At 39.3% G+C, this 20,357-nt stretch overlaps 1 protein-coding gene across 3 annotated transcripts; it reads right to left on the minus strand.

The window, feature by feature from the left end:
• Positions 1-202: 202 nt before the first annotated feature.
• LOC134521574 (interleukin-1 receptor type 1-like) lies at positions 203-17,055 on the minus strand. 3 transcript variants are annotated; one of them, XM_063348374.1, is made up of 12 exons: positions 16,905-17,055; positions 16,272-16,345; positions 12,844-12,913; positions 9,227-9,470; positions 8,736-8,922; positions 7,761-7,923; positions 6,285-6,350; positions 5,638-5,758; positions 3,392-3,540; positions 2,953-3,096; positions 1,345-1,506; positions 203-855 (listed from the first exon to the last, which is right to left on the minus strand). In XM_063348374.1, exons 3-12 carry the CDS (start codon positions 12,905-12,907, stop codon positions 464-466), a joined length of 1,692 nt encoding a protein of 563 aa, XP_063204444.1. In that variant the 5' UTR covers positions 12,908-12,913; positions 16,272-16,345; positions 16,905-17,055; the 3' UTR covers positions 203-463. The 3 variants fall into 3 exon arrangements, with proteins under 3 accessions (XP_063204444.1, XP_063204271.1, XP_063204359.1); XM_063348201.1 differs by lacking the exon at positions 9,227-9,470; XM_063348289.1 differs by lacking the exons at positions 9,227-9,470; positions 16,905-17,055 and adding an exon at positions 16,735-16,782.
• Between the last annotated feature and the right edge of the window lie 3,302 nt (positions 17,056-20,357).

Raw genomic sequence — 20,357 nt, forward strand, 5'->3', positions numbered from 1 at the left:
TACAGTGCTGATTCTTGCAGTAATGAGGAAGTCAGACAATCACAGAGAGGCAACAAGAAGAGGAACAGAATGACTAGGAAAAGGCAGACAACAGAAACATATTTTTAATTTATCAACTGTAGTTTCAATTTTTAAAAAAAAAAATTACTTCACACGTGCTTCTTCAGTGGATATTACTTTTACGTGGACCACAACTATTAAATAGCCTGCCACCATCAGCAACATTTACTTCTCGTATCTGTGTGAGATTAACACAACAAATTTTGTACAAAACCCAGAACAGAAATAAAGTTGCAGAAAGCTTTTCTTTTAGGGTGTAATTTGGGGAATGGATGAGTAGCTTATACTCTGTGATGAAAATGTTTACTTTGTAATATAAAGAATTTGTGTAAAAAAGAAAATAAATTAAAAAATAAATTTCACTGCAGAAGCACCTTCTCAGTACTATTTTAAAAAGTCCATCTTAACTTCCCTTTGATGCAGAATTGTTCAAGGTTAGGGGCAATAAATACACTCCAGAATAAGATACCTTCTTCCTGGATGGCATTTGATAGCGCACATTTTTCCAGAATCTTGTATTTGGTGAACAAGATTTCTCTGAGAAGTCCCCTTTCCATTGGATAGCTCCATGTTTTTGCTTAATATATCTGATCGATTCCGGCATGCTTGTGTGGTCCTGTATTTCATCTATTTCTATAAGAATTACTTGAATCCCATCACGGATGAGAGCATTATACATTGCTAGTTGTTGTTCAGAGGTGTCTTCTAACAGGCAGCAACTAGATGTTTCTGATCCCAAAACAATCATCAGTCTTCTGCTTTGCTTAAGGGTTTCATCAGCAACACTGACCACAGCTGTACGTAATGAAGGAACAATCAATGTTTGCATTGCAACTTTACAACTGATGTAAAATATATCTTAATTTTAAAATTGCATATATAGAGAGCAGTGGGTATCTCAGAGGACTGGTGTGTTTAAGATCTCCCAACTGTCATTCATGATTCATGATCCATTGCATGAAATTTCTGACAAAAATTGTTTTCTTCAGTCCCAAGCAGCAGGTATCATTCAAAGAACCTCAATGATATATTAATGCTGCTGCATCCTCATTTGTTCATCACTAGAAAGAAAGTGCAGACCCTCATAAGAGAATTTTTTGTAAGAAACTGACAAAATTTAAACTAAAAAAAAAGTCCATTGGGCAAATCAACAAATTATCTATTAAAAATAAACAAATATAACTTTTTTCCCAAAATAGGTGTTCTTTAATTGTACATATCATCTTCTAACCCAAGAACAACATGTCAAAAGACAACCTATTAACTGTACTAATTAAAGCATACCTTCTCCTGGTAAGTCATCCCTTCCAAATATAAAGAGATTATATCCACATTGTTGTTCTAAAACATCTGGGAGTATTCTACGAACAAAGGTTTCCAGACGATAGAAGCTTCTGTCTCCACTGCTCTTTGCGTACAGGACATATGCATCATAGACTTTCCCATCTAAACCAAATACAAATGTTTATATTAAAGAACTAAAAACCAGGAACGTGCCTTTATTGCAAGGTTTCATTTTGGACTGTTTAAAAATAGTAATGGGGGGCTAATTCACTTATCTGACAGAACAACATCAAAGCACTAAAATGCTCTACAAATCAAAAGAAAGATGATCAGCCACAGAACCTGACCTCTTTTTCCATCATGGGGATGGATGTGCCAGCAAGAGAGCTGGATGCAGGACCTGGGACCTGCAGGAAGGAGCCCCAAGCCCCAGAGGTGTCAGGACATTAAGAAAGTGTCCTCTTAGAGGACTTTCTTCACCACGTCTCCTGAAACAAACTCAACAGCTATTATCTCCACTTCTGACTAACCATGAGAGAGGGTGGAAAATGGCAACTCTTTCTTGTAGTAATTCTGCGAGAGAAAAGCAGGTAGAAGAAAAGACCAGAAGGCAGCTGAGGTTTTGGGAGTTAAAACTGTGTTATAAACAGGAATGAAGAAACCACAACAAAATCAGATTTAACTCACCAAGTTAAGTCTAGCTCAACAAGCTACAAGAGATAGTTTCTTTGATTTTTATTTTTTATTTTTTTTTTTGCTAGAAGTCTATTAAAGCATTCTGGGAAAACTGAATTTTTAACCAGATGTTGAAATTACTTTTCTGTGAAAACATTTAGAACAGCCATGAGTAAATGTTAACTATCTCAGTGCATGAAATCCATTTAACTTTCAAACTATGGGGAACTTCGGACAGTCTAATTTTGAGGGCTGCCAAACAAAATATCTCTAGTGTTGCACTTATTCCAATTTTTTCACACCTGTCCAATCCATTTGTCTACACCATAGCAATAAAAACACCTAAGAAGAATCACTGAATATGGAACTAGTAGTATTTTTTCTCTTTGGCATATAACCATCATAACTGACAGAATTTAGAAAGAAAGTGCTGGGTAAAAGAGAGAAGTTGCGAAAAAAAAAAAAACCAAAACAAAACCACCCAAAACCCAACAAAATTAATCTCTGAGAAAATGAGAGTCTGATTTTCAATATAAATATTTAGTGCATGTCTTTAAACAGCTAGTTTACAGGATGTAGCTCTGCTGACACCTATTGATCATCATCAGAGTGACCAAAAATTTACATGTAAAGAAACTACTGAAAAGCAAAAAGCAACATGCTAATTTGGGGAAAACCTGGAGTTCTTTCTGACCTATCTCATCACGACTGCCTTCAGTATTATGCAGTGTTTATTGCATCAACTATGATTATATGTTTTACTCATATGACTGAAAAATTACCCAAAAAAATATCTTTATGCATATCTGAAAATTCCTCAAGGAAACTCCACATACATTCCACTAAATAATCACATCATTTCTTAGAAGTAATAGCCAGTGAAAAAAAATCAACAGGCTATTTACACTAACATACCTGGTCACACTTACATACCTTCCTTACTTGCAAAGGCACAGACAGAATTACGGTACCAAAGCACCAAGTCAATCTTGAAAATCTTGTAGATTATTAAAGTAACAAATGTTAAAATTAACAAAGAGACAATCCCTCCAGTCAGCCATCTTTGTAAATCTGGAACTGCACAAAAATATAGGAAGATTATTTTTTTTTTAATGCTGAATTTGTCCAAATATGATCTTTTACACAAATGTAAATTCAAGTATCATATTTTTCACTTCCATCTACCTATTATTTTAATAATGATAAATACAGTACTACAGTGACTCCTCCCCTATGGACAGGTACATGCATACATACTGCAAACTGTAATCCACCTGTCTTCCAGCAACATGATAAATGAGCATTTGGTATAAAAACCCCTTCTGGGGAAGTCAAGGCAAACACAAGTCTCAAAAATAACAGTATTTCTTACCTCTGTGTTTTAGTATAATATAGGATGCAACCTGCCCAAAGGCATTTGAAGCCTGACAGACAAATGGTTGTTCATAATCTTCACTATTCACTTCCGAAATTATTAGCTTCACAGAATGCATAGGGCGCCCATCGTAAGAAGTTTCCTCCCTATCCAAAAGGTGACAAATAGAGATATAAAACCACAACCCTTTCTGGAATGGCTTCATCACTAACAGCTGCAGCATGACAATGGTTGTTTCCATCTGCAAATGTCAACCACGCTTCAGAATAGATAAGCAATTACATTATATGAAGGAAACCCAAACAACAGTCAGGCCTCTTCTTGACATTTACCATAGACATTGGAAAACATCAAGACCTTATCTACAGCTGTGTTTCCCCAAAAGAATAAAAAGTTTCTATAGGCTGAAGTACAAAAATATACCTTACAAACCTAAGCAAACCCTTGTTACAGGTTTCCCAGGCCCTGTAAGAGTAGGTGGAGAGAAAGAAATTCCACAGTGCAATATGACACAGAAAGAGGCCCTGGTACAAGGGCGTCATCTTGCAGTGACCTGCTCTGGGACAGGGAAGAAGGACATCAAAGTTGGTGACCTGCAGCAAACAACACCAACTCAGTGCAGTTCCTGCTGCAGGGAGTGGAGTCTAAACTGCTGCTTCACACCATGGATCAGAACAGAATTGTAAGAGCTAAAGTGTCAGGCTGCACCACTAAGAAACACAGATTATCCCCCCATACATTCTACAAGGGCACAAAAATGCCCATTATGCTGCACATTCAGTTAGTCATGTGTATCATGATGTGTGACTGATGTATGAACTAAACAACTTTTTAACCACCAGCAAAATGAGCGATACCACTACCTTGTTAACAGTAGACCTCAAATGCAAAATTAACTAAGCTACTTAGCCAAGCACTATTCTTTCATGAAAATATATTCTAGTTACCATTTAAAACGCAAAATAAAAGCTTGAAATATACCATAAAGGGCATATATAGGACCAAACGAATCACTTTCTAAGCAAGAAGTTACAGTAATTTGAACAATGTAACAAGGAATGAATGAATCAACATCACTAATGCAAATGACTAATGGTTGCAAAGACAACCTATTAAGTGCTAGGAAGTACAAAAAAATAACACTGCTTTTATGTTATCAGTTCAGTGACTGTGTGGTTCTGCATTATGGTCCAATTGTTTATGGCATTACAATTCTTTATGACAGTACAATACATTACTTTTGTATAGGGTTTTTACTTGGTTAGCACTCAAAGAATTCAGCATTTTATTTCCCCCTTTGTTTTATGATAAGGACTTATTTCTCACAACTATATGCTTATTTTGAAGATATTTTCATTTCTTCATCAGTTTCTCGCTCATACATAGTGCTTGAGAATTTGCAAAAATGAACATTTTTCTTCATAGCACCACCATGAGACCAGGGCTGACAAAAAACCTGCAATTTTTAGTTCCCAACCTTTCATGTCTAAAAAACTTCCAGACTGTGTTCTGCTCTGATTTTAGTTGCCTTTTCAAGTCGGGTCTAATTTCTTCTCTCCTAACTCCATTTAACTTGCTTTTCACCTTCACCTTATCTCCCAGTTTCCCTTCTCATGCTTTACTCAGTCCAAGTCCATTTTCCTCCCAAACCCCAACTCATCACTGGAAATCTCTCTCCCTTTTCTCCTCTCGCCCCACTAAGCTTCAGTACAAATGTCCTCAACAGTCTTCCATTAGCTCTCCAGCTGATCGCATTTACACTTCTCTAACTCAAGGCTCTGAAATCTGGAAGTCTCAATTTCTCCTGTGAAGCACAGGTTTCACCTCTTGCGACCTTTCAGAGATGCAGATGTGAAGGGAAAGGAGAACAAAGAAGAAAGACAGTCTGAAGATCATGTGCCTGGACATGCTTGATCCAATTGAAAGTGGTTTCTGCCACGCCAGGGCCTGCTCAATAGAAACTGTATTACAATTATGAGACTGTAAGTCTACAAAACACCTTTTCCCAAGGTTGGAAATTAAGACAGATTTTTACAATGACCAGAAATTGAAGTCCACGTGCCTACTATGTTTCAAGTTTCTATTTTAAAGCAGAAAGTGAATTGGAGAAAGCAGGCATTAGAATTTTTACAAAGAAAGCTATTTAAGCAAGTGAAAAACGTTGCTAAACATTTTAATGTCAAAGGGAGAAAGTTCCACGTTGGTTGCCAACACAGTATTTTCTAATCTGAAAATATACTTACTCATAAGGACTTGCAAAAATTCTGCTCATATAAAATACATCAATATATACACCGTTGCCTGTCCAAAACACCTCATACCCATCAGCACCTGTTGTATTGCAATCCACTGTAACCTGTGAGCCTATAAAATTGTGTTACAAAGTGAAAAGTTAATTTTCATATTTTAATTAAAGTCTATACAATCCTGTTCACAGACTCGCACACAGACCAGCTAAGGATGGTCCCACACCCTTATAGAAAAGTTACTCTAACAGAGGGTCTATATACTCAGTGATCTGAAGGTTCAGAAAGAGACGGGTAGGATGAAAGAGACTAAATCCAGAAAGAAGATGCCTCTCTCTGGGCATCACTTTCCCTGCAGATTCAAAGATGGATGTGTTCTTAGAATCTCTTCCAGAGTGATGGAAAGAACAGATGTGACAGAGAATCACTTGGACTCTCTACACTCTCTTTACATTTGAGAAGTTTCCCTAGGACTTTGTAAGCAACATGCCTTGTCTCCTTCCCTCTCACCCCCAAACTGAGCTGGTCACTGAACTAGTTTTTGTCAAAAAACAAAATCAAGAAAGCACAGAATATGGTACTCCTTGAGTATATATTTTCACTAGGATACAAAATCGTATTTTCTTATTGAGAAAACTACTTACCTAGTTCCACTTCAATGGAGTTGTTTCTTGGATAAGATATTTCTGGGGGCTTTTTTGGTGGGCTCACTAACCAAAAGAAAGAAAGTGCTTTTCAGAAAACTTGGGGCAGTTGCAGTCCGTTCTATGCTCTGTAACCCAAATACAACCTAAAACCCCCTATCTTATGGACGAGGTTGTCAGCAATTTTATAATAGATATCACTCAATACCGGAAGTATCATATCTCAGCTAGTCGTTACTTCTGACTTGAAGATAAACTATTCTTTGCCCCACCTCTTCCAAAACATAGTGCCACAAATCTCCACACACTCATGGTGGACTGGCTCTTCCACAGCATAAAGATCCTGTAATATTGCATGCACGGGTGCTGAGAAGGGTGTGGGTAAATATCTACAGTATTACCCCTCTACAATCTGGATAGCCTGTCACCCAGCACCCCACAGATGCACTCTAAAAGTATCAGGCTGCAGTTTGTAATTCATTTATTTTAGACTTTTACTATTATAAAGGGGAAATCTAATCTCTGTACTTTAGTTAAAGGCCTTGCAATTCTTCCCACAGCACTATCTATATGGAAGTACAATGCCAGTGCCCCCTTTTAAACGTTTACATTAGACTAGATATAGATCCTGGAATATGAGAGTATATGAATATATATTATGATATGTGAATATTATTATACAACTATGATACATATTCATATGATATATACATACATACACATTTATGCATATACAAAACAGGGAAGCACAAAAAGAGACTATTAAATAGTAATGCAATCTATTAGTAAACCTAAAAATGTCTTTCATCAGCTGGATTGTAAAAACGGTATTGCATTTCATACCTTGATACAGCACAGCCTTTTTAGTGATCCAATATCAATCTCATAATGCTGTGCTAGCAAAGGAGTTCACCTTTTACAGTTAGGCCTTTTATATTTCTTTTTTGTTGTGCTGGTGGCCCCCTGACATAAATCAAGGTCTACTGAGCTAGACACACGATATCAGAGATCAACAGTTCTTGTGCTGAGAAGCTTGAAACCAAAAACAGAAGAGACAAAGGTTTGAAGGAAACAGGACACACAGAGTCAAGACACTGCTACGATTTGAACTGGTTTAGTTCACTGTTCTTGCAGCAAGAGGATAATGTGAAGGAGAAAGAAGTAAGATGGGCAGCACTAAGGTACTGCAGAAAGTACTGTGCCTACCAAGCATTACAGGGTACCTGTTTAGGGACCTTGGCAGCTGGTCTGAGTAGCAAAGTTTTGACATACTGCAACTCTGAAGAGGGGAACCAATCTTCAACACAGTGGCAACAACAGACAAAAATATGTAAGCTCTCAGTCAGAATTTCTTTCCCTAGTAGCCCTGAGCATGCCTATCCACAAATTGGGTCTTTTAGTTTTAGTCATCAGAAACTTGGACAAAAATTTGGAGTCACTGTTATGAACACAAACACTGTGAAATTATCTACTTACCTTCTACAGTCAGACTGACGTCTCGTGAAATGTTATATTGTTTTCCATTGTGTGTATATGTTGTTTCACATGTATAGTTTCCTCGATCGTGTACATTCACATCGAAAATTATAAGATCCCTGTTTGAGAAGGCAAACCTTTCCCCTTCCAGCAGCTGGCAGTCCTAAACATGTGTAGAGAACTCTGTTAATTCATACCACTATCTCTTTGCAAGGTTTTTCTCTCTTTAACGCAATCTGAACTTTCAGTGGATCACCGCATAAGGATTAATGCCTTGCAGAGGCTGAGGAAGAGTGAGGGGGGTGGAAAGAAAAGCAAAACATACTTCATTTTGGCTCCGAGTTTTTAATTCAAAGACACTCCAGTTCGTTTCTCATAGAAAATGTCTTTCCACTTTAGAGAAATAAGGAAGTGAAATGCAAGTGTCAGTATTTGTAAAATTATTCATTAAGATTTTTTTTTAATAATTAGACTTAATTTTTTAAAGTATTTAAATACTCTTGGTACTATATGGACTGCATGGGGATGAGGGAGGAATGCTGCAGAAGGCACTATGTTCTTGAAACAGAAAGAGCTTTTAAATAAGCGGGAACAATAAGAAATGGCATTTATTTAACGGAACAATACTGAGCACACAGTGGATATGCCATCTCTCACAAATGACATAGTAAATCTGTTTCTGCACAAAAGAAGTTCAGGACAGTGTGTTTCGCTAGCAGGTAAAAAGATGCCACCTGCTGGATACGCGGGTCAACGTCTCCTACATCTAAACTGAATTACTACCCCGTTAATCAAAAAAACTATATACACCTTTAAAAGATTAAAAAGCCTTAATCCTCTACCAATTTGTTTTAAAATAATTTTTTCCCCATTTACAATAAATCTTCAGTTTTTCTCTTAAAATTCACAAACATCAGTGATTTATATTTTAAATAATGGACAGTTACAAGACAGTACAAAACACAACATTCTTACCTTATACCAACGAACAGGCTGAATATTCTTCTCATTCCTGAAAAAATCCAAGTGTGGACACACAACCTTTGCAGATGATAATGTGAATATCACTTCCTCTACAGCAAATTTTTCATTTAAGCATATGCCATCAGTCCTCTCAAAAACTGTTACTTTTGTACACATTTTCTTGCAGTTTGTCAAATTCCTGCAATTAATATAATATAATTAAATTAACCTATTTGGCATATTTTCCAACTCGAAAATATATGGTATTCTTTTTGGAAAAGAAAAAGAGGATGAGAAGTTTACAGTTTCTCTAATAATTTTTGCCTACTAGGAAAAGAACACCAAAACTAGACTTACTTCCCCTGACCTAAATTTATTTTTTGTGAACACACTCTCCCTTCTTCATTAGTATTTCTGTTATCCTCGAAATTCTACTTGCTTTCTAAGAGTTATTCCCTTTGCAAGTCATTTCTGTAACAACGTAATTTTTTTTTAACTTTCACCTTATGACACATTCATAATCTCCAGAATCTTCTAACATTGCAGGGAGAAACCAAATTAAATTCTTCTGCTGATGAATTCTAGCAAGTTTGTCTCTAGGCACAGCTGTCTGGTTACCAACTTTATACCATGTTAAGTTGTAGTCTCCACTTTCCAAGCTCTTTTCCAGTGAACATTTAATAGCAAGAGGCTGCCCATGAGGCACAAGACTTTGCCTCAACATCACATCATAGGCTTCACATTTCTCTAAAGGAAAGAGATAGACATTAAAGAAAACCTCAAACACTGTGAAAGGACATGATGAACATATTTCTTGATTACATTTACAAAGTTCATTGGAGTTTTCACCTCCATCCGCAATTCATCTACCAAAAATACAATTATAATCCCTTATCTTTTCAGTTGAGAGTACTACTCAGTGATATACAGATATAGTTATGCTACTGAAATGAAATGCTGTTTTTTTTAATGCAAACTTTATACTCAGTGGAATGTCTTCGTTTGCAGCAGACTGTAATTTGTGTATTCAGATGAAAATTACTACAGTAGTTGTATTTCTCAAGTCTGTTTCATACACACACACACGCGCACACACAAATCTCACATTTAATGTTTTTATTTGTTAACTTCATTTAACTGTAGTCAAAGTAGGTCTTTAAGACCGACTATACTCTCAGTACCCAAATGTCCTAAGAGGACACTGAAGTTAAAGTTACTGTTGCACAAATATTAAGTTTGCTATGGAAATTTCAACTTAACCCTCATTTTATAAGCATTTAAAGAGGAATTATTACAAGCACTTACCAACGAGCTCATTTTCTTTCCCTCTAACCCAAGGGGATTCACACAGGGAAAAAAACCATGAGATTTATTTTCTTTTGTCAATATGACAAAAAAGGCACCGGCTCTGGATACCACGGTCACATTCTTATGTCAGCATTATATTTATCTAAAATTCCTTGTTTTGTTAGAATATAAGAACAGCCACACAGAGTCACGTAATTGTCTGTCTAGCCCAAAGCCCTGTCTCTGACAACAACCAGTGCCAAATGCATAAGAAAAGGGAGTCGGATACAACAAGCAGAGTAATACTTCGCTTTCATTCCCTTTCCTTCCTCTTATGTGCTGTGTGAAAAACCATTCACTGCCTTTTACCATTTCTCTGGGTATCATGTATTTTCTTGTTATGAGAAATGGCAAAGTAAACTTTCCCTCATCTGCCTAGTCTATGGTATTTACAGTTTTATAGACCTCCATCACATCTTGCCTTAGTTGTCTCTTTTCTTTACCTCCGAGTCCTCATTCATTTAATGACTTCTCATATGGAAGCCATTCCATATCATACCACACTGTCACTCATCTCTCTACCTTTTCTGATATAGTCTTTCTGAAATGGAATGAATGGAACTGCAGAGTTCAATTGAATCACATTCACCATGGTGTTATATAGTAGCATAATGAAGCTTTCTGTTTTCTGCTCTACTCCCTTCCCAAAAATTCTACTTTTCAGACAACCACCACTGATGGCAGAGCTAATGCTTCCCGAAAGCATCCAGGGATGTCAAAGTAGCGTTTTTCCGAAGTGGTTATTAATTAACTTAATGTTCACACCACACACAGGCTGCATGCTTGTTTGTGCTATATGTGTATGACCCTTCCATGCCCCTACACATCCATTTGATTTTACTTATTGACATTCTATCACTAAACCATTCAATATCCAGATAGCCTTTTCATAGTCAGCATTAGTTTTAACCACCAGGGATAATTTCATATCATCCACAGCTCTTACCACTTCGCTATAGATCTTTTCCAAATTACTTATCAAAACACTGAATTACTGAGATGTCTATATTGGATGCCCCATAATAACTTTGATAGTTATGAAATGCTGTGGCCGCAGGAACTGATAACCGTTTTCTGCCTTTAATGTTAATACCCTGAAATAGCGTCATTTTTTCACACACTTCTTGCCTCAGTTTTTCTGAAATCCACCTCCCACATAGCAGGAAAAAATTATAAGGTACACGCATACCTAAACAGACAATAGAACTCTCTGCTATTGAGGGAAGGGCAGCCAAATAATCACCTTTCCATACGATTACTTAGTTAGCCAAAAAAAAAAAAAAAAAAAAAAAAATCAAACTATCCAACAGATTGGTGAACTTTGCAACTTGTCCATCTATGGGCAAAAACACCCAACACCAAACCATTTCCAACCAAACGGCTTGCTAGAAGCTCAAGGAATGGAAATTCATTAAGTTTTTCTTTTAACAGTCTGGCGCTGCTGCAAGATTCCAGGTGGAATGACAAGATTATGACAGCAACTCATTTGAACCATCTGAAATGTTTTAAACATGAACTGGATTGTTGATTGACAGCTGAAGGGCAGATGAGTAGCCTAGCAATTTTACAAAAATCTAGACGTTATTGTCAAATGGTTGTATTTTACAATATGAAAGGACACATTCTGTAAAGTTAAAACTAAATTCATTTCATCATCTTACACACCAAAGGGTCTTGCTGCCATCCAACAGCCTGGGGAAGTGAATAGGACAGGATAGGATGGAAGGGACCTTTAAGATCATCGTGTCCAGCCATTAACCTAACACTGACAAAACCACCACTAAACCATGTTCCTAAGCACCACATCCACCCATCTTTTAAATCCCTCCAGGGATGGTGATTCAGCCACTTCCCTGGGCAGCCCATTCCAGTGTTCGATAACCAGGGCGTTACAAGTGGGCTGACAGAAACCTCATGAAGTTCAGCAAAAGGAAATGCAAAGTCCTGCGTCTGGTGAAGAATGACCCCAGGCACCAGCACATGCTGGAGACCATTCAGCTGGAAAGCAGCTCTGCAGAGAAGAACACTGGGGTCAACAAACCGACCACGAGCCATCAATGTTTCCTCATGGCAAAGAAGGCTAATGGTGTCCTAGGCTTCATTAGAATCTGCAAGCAGGTCAAAGAAGGTGATCCTTCCCCTCAGCGCTGTTAAGGCCACATCTGGAGTACTGCAGCCAGTTCTGGGCTCCCCAGTACGAGAGAGACATTGATTTACTGAAGAAAGTCCAGCACAGGGCCACAAAGATGATTAAGGGAGTGGAGCATCTCTCACATGGGGAGAGGCTGGAAGAGCAGAGACGGTTCAGCCTGGAGAAGAGAACGCTTGGGGAGTGTGTGGGTAGACCCTGTCAATGTGTGTAAATACCTGATGGGAGGGAACGAAGAAAAGGGGGCCAAACTTTTACCAGTATTACCCACTGACAGGACAAGAGGCAACAAGCACAAACTGAAACACAACACACTCCATCTGAACACAAGAAAACACATTTTTTTACTGTGAGGGTGACCAAACACTAGAACAGGTTGCCCGGAGAGGTTGTGGAGTCTCCATTTGCAGAGATATTCAAAATGCAACTGGACATGGTCCTGGGCAACCTGCTCTAGCTGGTGCATATTACACGTTTTATCGGTTCCTGCTTTTAGGACAGTTTAGAAAAAACTCACTGGCATGCATATAAATTTGACTTTTACAGCCATTTCCACAGAAAATTAGTATTGTGTGAAAAAATAAGTTTCACAACAAGACCTTCCATAGCCACCAATAAACTTACCTGCAATAATTAAATACAGCAATGCTGTTGTGATATTACACAAAAACAATGTTTTTGCTGTCATGTTTCCCTGCAAAAAAGGAAAGAAAACCATCAATTACCAGTTTCCAATATAAACATCCACAACTGAAAGTCAACATTTGCATTACACAGTTAATACAGGACACAAGAAATATAGGAATTGTCTTCGGCTTGTTTTGAGCCTGTTAACTGCTTGTTTTACCTGACAGTTGCTAATTATTATACCAGAAGAAAAAAAATGAGTGAATATTTTCTATTCAGCTTGTCAAGCACTCGGGGTGTTTTTTGGTTTTTTTACACCTCTAGTACACTTCTCACCAGTTCTTGCCTCCCTCCCTACAGTCTTAGTCTTTCTAACTGTCCCTTCGATGGAATCTGACTTCATTCTTCTGACCATCTTTTCCACCCTTTTCTGTACATCCTCCAGTTACACTACAGACTGAGATGGAGAGGGGAGAACAGAACTTGCATATAGTCTTTAAAATATAGGTGCACTACAGACTTATAAACTAAAACAATGATTTTTTTTTCTGGATTTCTTCATAATAATTTCTAACAATCTATTTGCTCTTTAAATACTACTGAGTATCGACCTGGTATTTCCATGGGCCTATGTAATAAAATACCAAGGTCTCATCACTGAGTGTTAAAAATCAGGTAAACCCAGTCAGCTGCTGAGCACATGATGTTAGGATTTTGCCTGTGTGTTTTCATTTAAAATTTTCTTTACATTTATCTACAACAAATTTCTTCTGCTATTATTACCCAGTCATTCACTATCATGACATCCTTCGGCCACTCTTTGCAATTAACCCCTCCGTGTTCTAGCCTTAATGGCTTTGTATTGTTGACAAATTCTGCCACTGCAACATTTTTCCTCTGTACGGATCATTAAAAATATATGCCAAGCAGAAGACAGTTGTTTGGGATTCCACTAGTGATCTTCCTCCATTTCAAAAACTGAGCATTTATTTTTTACCTACTTATTTATAAATGTGAGAATAAATACACTATGGCAGTCTGGCTTCATTGACAGCCTCTGATGAATGCTTTTTGAAAATTAAGGCACATTATATCAACCATGTCTCCTGTATCCAATGTGTTCGTGTACATGTGTACAATTCTAACACACCCCTAGTATTTGTGAGCCATGACTTCCCTTTAGAAAAGTTACTGTTGACTCCTTCCCTACATAATTTATCTTCATTTCCACTGGTTCCATTCTATAAAGCAGTTCCTACTCGGATGCCTGCTACACATACCAGACTCACTGGTCTCTATTTTTCTCGCTCTCTTTTGATCACTTGAGGAGGATAAAGAAAACATTTACCATTCTCTGATCTTTCGGTCCGAAAGCTGCTTTAAATGAGACGCTTACAGTAAGAGAATACAAGAGTGAGCATTAGCCAGTCATGGTGCTCTGTTACGGATAATTTTGTTCTATAACTGCCTTTTACTGACTTTTCAATTTGAGACAGATACTTCCATGGAAGATTATCCATAAGAAAAGGTACTGGCCCTGAAATCCATGCTGTTCTAAGATGAACACAAATGCAAAGAATTCTTCCCCCCCGCTTCCCCCTGTGTTCACATCTTCCCATAGCCCATCTCATAGGGGTTTTTTAATACCTAAATGATCCATTGGCTCTCAGGACTCTTTGGTAGGCTTCTTATCACCAATGTGTTTGGAGAGGGATCTATTAGTTGCATGCCTCTGACAAGTTGTTCCTTAACTTGGCCTGCCTTACTGCTTTTTTTCTATTTGGCCTGCCACAGTTTTTACAGCATCGTGAAAGGACAAGTGCAATTAGTCAAACTGAATGATAAGCAGGAGAACCTCAGCCTGTTGGGAAGAATCTTTAGTTGATCACTGATTTCTAGAACAGTCAAAGATGATGCTTCCAGCTGCTGTGTTTTACTTCATCAAACTGACTCGGAAGCGTGCCATCTATTGAGTCACCCACACTGTTTCTTGCAGTGACTGCTTATTTCTTCTTCCCCTTCTCTTTCCTCCTCCCTCATTGCAAATTTCTGCTCAAATTACCAGGCAAGTCTTCTCTTGCCTAGCTGTAAGAAGAAATGAGTCCCTGCAAGACTGTTAAGCATAAAAAGAAATACACAAAACTTTAACATCACTGGAAGGGGTTTATGCATGTTTCTACAAAAACTCCAACTTTCTTCACTATTGTGATAGGTGTTAACCCTTAAAATCTCTAGTTTTCAATTTTAAAGAAGACAAAAATATTATACTGGAAATAATTTAAAGAGAAAACAGGACTGAACAGACTCCTCTTACAACTAGGTATTTTCTTTATGACTTTTCTGAATTGCTGTTTTTTCATAAGCTCTATTTCATTACAGCATTACCTCACTCTAGTGTTCTGTCTCACATGTGCTCTTTTAAGCAGTTTTTTGCCCCAGCAGTAGATGTAGCACTAGTAGTTTGCCATATTCTGAAGGAGACTCTTCCAGAATCCTGCTTCTCTATAAACTCAATTTTCTTTCTATCTATTTAAATTTGTAACTCACCCTTTTGCCAACATGGAAGACTTGCAAATATATATATAGCCCTGTGTAAAACCAGACACATGAACTGCTCTGAGAAGACTCCTTCTCGTCTCTGACTTTTCACGATGAAAAAATTTCTGTTTCTGTGGAAGGTACACCCAACAGCAAAATCAGGCTCTGCTCTGTGCATGCATTCACTTAATTCATGATGAAAATAACAAACATATGACTGCAGAGTCAAGTGCAAATGTTTTTCCTACCACATTCCTCCATGATAAACAGATAAATTTCTCCCTTTTCCCAGCCATTCTGTCCACATCTTGAGCCTACAATGGACCTCCGGAACTTTACCACTCAGGACAGAATTCAGATGGAGTTATTTTTGCCCAAATTTTCCAGAGGGGAAAAAATTCCATGTATCTGAGACCATATCTGTAAAGTTTCACCCTGAAAATAAATATTTGTATGAATTTAAAATAAAATTAAAAAAAAAAAAAAGATTATGGCAAGTGCCTGAAAGAGGTCTTCACTGATACACACACCTGAATTACAGTTACAGCATCCCTGATAGCACACAGTAAAGCATAATTCTCATCAAAATCTGTGATTAAATTGGTACAACCACCTTTCCCTCTGCTCTTTAGTCCTTTCGAAGTTGATCTACTCAATTTAAAAAAAAAACTAGTCTCATGAGAACTTTGAAGATTCACGTCTTTCGGTAATTTTTGCACACTCATGGCACTTTGTGTTAGAATGACTTATTCAAAAACATGGACAGATTACAAAATGCAACAGTCCTGTTCTCAGAATTGAGTAACAAGAAGTCAGAATATCACACCATTTCTTTTACGTAAGCCCATGAACATTTTAAATCAAAAATATATAGATATACACATTACCTTAAGCGCTTCTACGAACTGCAAGGTACGCTATGCCTCTTCAAGAGAGCTTAACCAAGCGTCTCACCGCTGACCTGGGAAAAATAAAAACAACAAATAGGCATATTCCTTCGCTGCTGAGGCATACCTCACTGGTGCTGAAGAGCCGGGCTAGCCCCCCCCCCGCATCGGGCTGCAGTCACAGCGCTGCGACGATCTCGGTTTTCTGTGAATCGCCGACATCCCCTCACCAGGTGTGGCAGGAAATCAGTTTTCGATATTCTCCATTTAAATACTCACCTTATCCTAGAAACATTCACCTGAAAGAGGCTGCAGCTGCTCAGGGGTGCCGGCCCGCCCGGGCTGAGGGGAGCTCCCGCAGGGCGAGCCGTGCCGTGCCGGTCGCCCGCCCGCCCGCTGTTCCCTGGCGACTCGCCAGACCCAGGGAGTCACCAATTACTTTCCAAAAAAAAGGCGGACTCACACTTTCTCTCAGAAACCTCGCCGACATTGCCACGGAGGCCGCCCCCACCCTCGCCGGCAGCCCCCACTGCGGGGGAAGTCCCGCCGCCACCTCCCTCAGCGCCGAGGGCAGGCGGGTTCCCTCAGGACGGGCCGGCGCCCGGGGGAATCCCCGCTGCTGCTGCTGCTTACCTGCTGCCGGCCCGGCCAGGCGGAGGGGAACCCCGGCTGCCGTCTCCCAGCAAACCCGAGCGGCCCGTAAACAGGGTGCCGGGCCCCGCTGCCCTCTCCCGGGCAGGTATCCTGCCGGCGGGGCCTCGCCCTTCCCCGACTGCCGCTTCGCAAAGCCGGGTAGGGTAGAGTCGGGCCGGGCCGCCCTCCCCTCAGCTCCCCGTAGGGCGGAGGTGTCCTGGCACAGGCAGGTGGTGCTGATTGATTAAACCCAGGCGGTGAAAAATAAGGAGTTTGGGCAAGAGCCACTCTCTGTTGGAAGAGGTAAGCGGGGCGGCCGCCCCACTTCAACCACCACCCGACCCCGCCATCTCCCTCCAGCCCCTCGGGCAGGGCTCGGCCTCCGCCCCAGGGCACGCGATGGGGAAGCAGGCAGGAAATCCTGCCGGTAAGGATTGCGAGATTTGGGGTGACTGACCTGTTTTCGGGTTGTTCGTTTAGGGTTTTTTTCGTAGTACAGGCAGCTGGAAATGTCCCTACTTGAAGGGACCTTGTCACTGGCAGTGAAAGATCCCTCTAGCACTATGGAGGCTGTTGGCAGGAGCATCTCAGGGACATCAGCTGTTTTATTTGCTTCTTCAGTAGACTACTTTGGCAGCTTGGTCTGAGTTTCCCAGACTGCCACATGTCACTGAGATACTTGGCTTGGCTCCGAAGCTTGAACATAGAGGTTTAATCCCATTTAGCCTTGTCATGGTTTAACCCCAGGCAGCAAGTAGGACCATACAGCCACTCGCTTGCTCTCCCAATTAGGATGGGAAGAGAATCAGAAGAGTAAAAGTGAGGAAAAATTCATGGGCTGAGGTAAAGCCAGTTTAATCGGTAGAGCAAAAGCTGCATGCACAAGAAAAGCAAAACAAGGAATTCATTCCCTGCTTCCCATGGGCAGGCAGGTGTTCAGCCATCTCTAGGAAAACAGGGCACCATCACGTGTAACAGTTACTTAGGAAGATGAACGCCATAACTTCAAGCATCCCCCCTTCCTTCTTCTTCTCCAACCTTTATATACTGAGCATGATGTCATATGGTGTGGAATATCCCTTTGGTCACTTGGGATCAGCTGTCCTGGCTGTGTCTCCTCCCAACTTCTTGTGCACCCCCAGCCTGCTCACTGGTGGGGTGGGGTGAGGGGCAGAAAAGGACTTAGCAACAACCAAAACCACAAGTGCACTGTCAACACTATTTCTCATCTCAAATCCAAAACATAGCACTACACCAGCTGCTAGCAAGAAGTTTAACTCCATCCCGGCTGAAACTGTGACAAGCCCCTAAGTTTTTACTTACAAATTTAACAACTATGAAGTAACCCTGGCATTTTTAAAAGGTTAGATTGTGGCTGTTCTGGGAACAGTATGTTCACTATATTCTGGTCTTTCTTAGTTCTCTGTTTCACTCACGCCACAGCTGGAGTCAGATTTCCTCAAAGTAGAGGTTCTTCAAATGCAGCATGGTGAACACATTTTGAACCCAGAATCGTATGTAGGCATTTTTAAGGCTGCACAGTCACTTATACTTTGACTAACTACTAAAATAGATAATAAGGTAGAGGAAAGCTCTTTCTTAGGTTCCTCCCAAAGTACGCAGCAATCATTGACCTTTTGGAATTATCAAGGTAGGTGTTCTCATTATTGTTAAAAATACATCACAAACAGATTTGCTAATCAAATTACAAATGTTCTGCAAAAACTGGGGAGAATAGTCCAGACATGTCCTGCTCCTTCCACCCTGATTTTTCATTCTACTTCTGGTACTTCTTTCATTCCACTTTCTGGTACTATTGCATTTACCAAACGGAAACATGTTCAACCATCCTGCCCACCATGCGGTAGCCACAGATAGATAAACAAAGATGAGAGATTGCACCCTGCTATGACTGCATATATTGGCCTCTATCAATGCAAGGTATATAGTGCTGGCTGGAGGCATGTTGTAACAGCTCCAGACATGCTGTTGGGAGGAACACAGAGAATTAATTCATTCCTGGCTCAGCGAAGACAGCAGCATTTATGCAGTCAGCTAGTCTCTCTTCAGTCAGCAATTATATCCAAATTTTATTTTTGGAAATGCTTCAATTATATCCAAATTTTATTTTTGGAAATGCTTCTTATGAACTTACTGCATTAGGTCAAATAATTTTTATGCAAGATTTCTAGTTTCTGTATTGTTATTTTGCACCACCACCAAACACCTCTGAGTTAAATCTGACTATCATAAAGGCAAGTGAGGTGTTCCCTAATCTACTCTATTACACTTTTCTGGAAGTACTTATTTTTTAAAAAAATGTTTTTTTAAGAATTCTTTCTGAGACATACACACTAGAGGTTCTGCGGTGTGTAGGGTGGTTGGGGTTTTTTCTCCTGTTTGCGTTATAATACTACTAATAGTGAAAAAATGTTTCTGTTAAAAAGGTTTCCGGTATAAAAGATGTTAAAACATTACCGTAATGAATAGGTAAAATTAGAACTATTCAGTCATTCAACTATTCAGTGATTGATGCAAATCAGAATTTAGAGAAAACATACTGTAGGAAAGCTGAAGGAATATCGAGTGAAATGGCTGAATTTCATGAGACAGCAAAATATACAGAACATGGCAGTCACAAGAAAAAAATCTCAGGGAAGAGCAGAGAAGTGGGTTGTCCGAGGAAAGCAGACATTGACACAAGTCTGCATGAACATTTGATCTGGTCACCAGGAACACTTCAAAGCAGACCAAGAACCACCAGCTCCAGCAATGAGGGTGATGCTAAACAAAGAGTTATCCAAACATCCTGTTCATCAGGTATGTGCAATGGAATTTACCTTTTTTTTTTTTTTTAAACCTACACAAACATTCAGACAAAAGTATTTTGTCTCATAAAGCTCTAAGATAGAATGATCTGTTGTAATAAGCACAAGGAGGTCTCTAATACAACTCATCAGTGCCATCTTTGAAAATGGATTGTAGCAGAGCAATGATCGTGAGGTGGAATATCTTTCTGCAGCTGAGGTGTTCAAAAAAGCCTACTTCTGTGCAGATGAAGAGACTGGACTTTGGGGCAGCACTTGGTATATTGCATTTTTCCAACATGTATTTGCTAAATAAAGTATCACTGTGAAGTCCTTTTTCCATCAGATGGTGGCATGCATCTGCTTTATTTATTTGATAAATATTATATAACCAACGAAGGGAGAATGTTATCTGCAATAAATAATTCAGTTCTTTTGAGTTACACATAGAAGGATATCAGAGTGAGAGTATTCACTTAGGTAGGGATGGGATGGAAGTTGCCTGGGATGAATTTAGACCATTGCGTTTCATTACCACAAACCTCTTGTTTTTCTACATCCTCCTGTAGTTTTGTTCCAGCTTTCAACATCACTTGTCTTCCCCAATTTCTAATACTAACAACTTTCCCTTTTCACATGTATTCAT

The sequence above is a fragment of the Chroicocephalus ridibundus genome, chromosome 1 (genome assembly GCF_963924245.1).
Source record: "Chroicocephalus ridibundus chromosome 1, bChrRid1.1, whole genome shotgun sequence".
Lineage (NCBI taxonomy): Eukaryota > Metazoa > Chordata > Aves > Charadriiformes > Laridae > Chroicocephalus > Chroicocephalus ridibundus.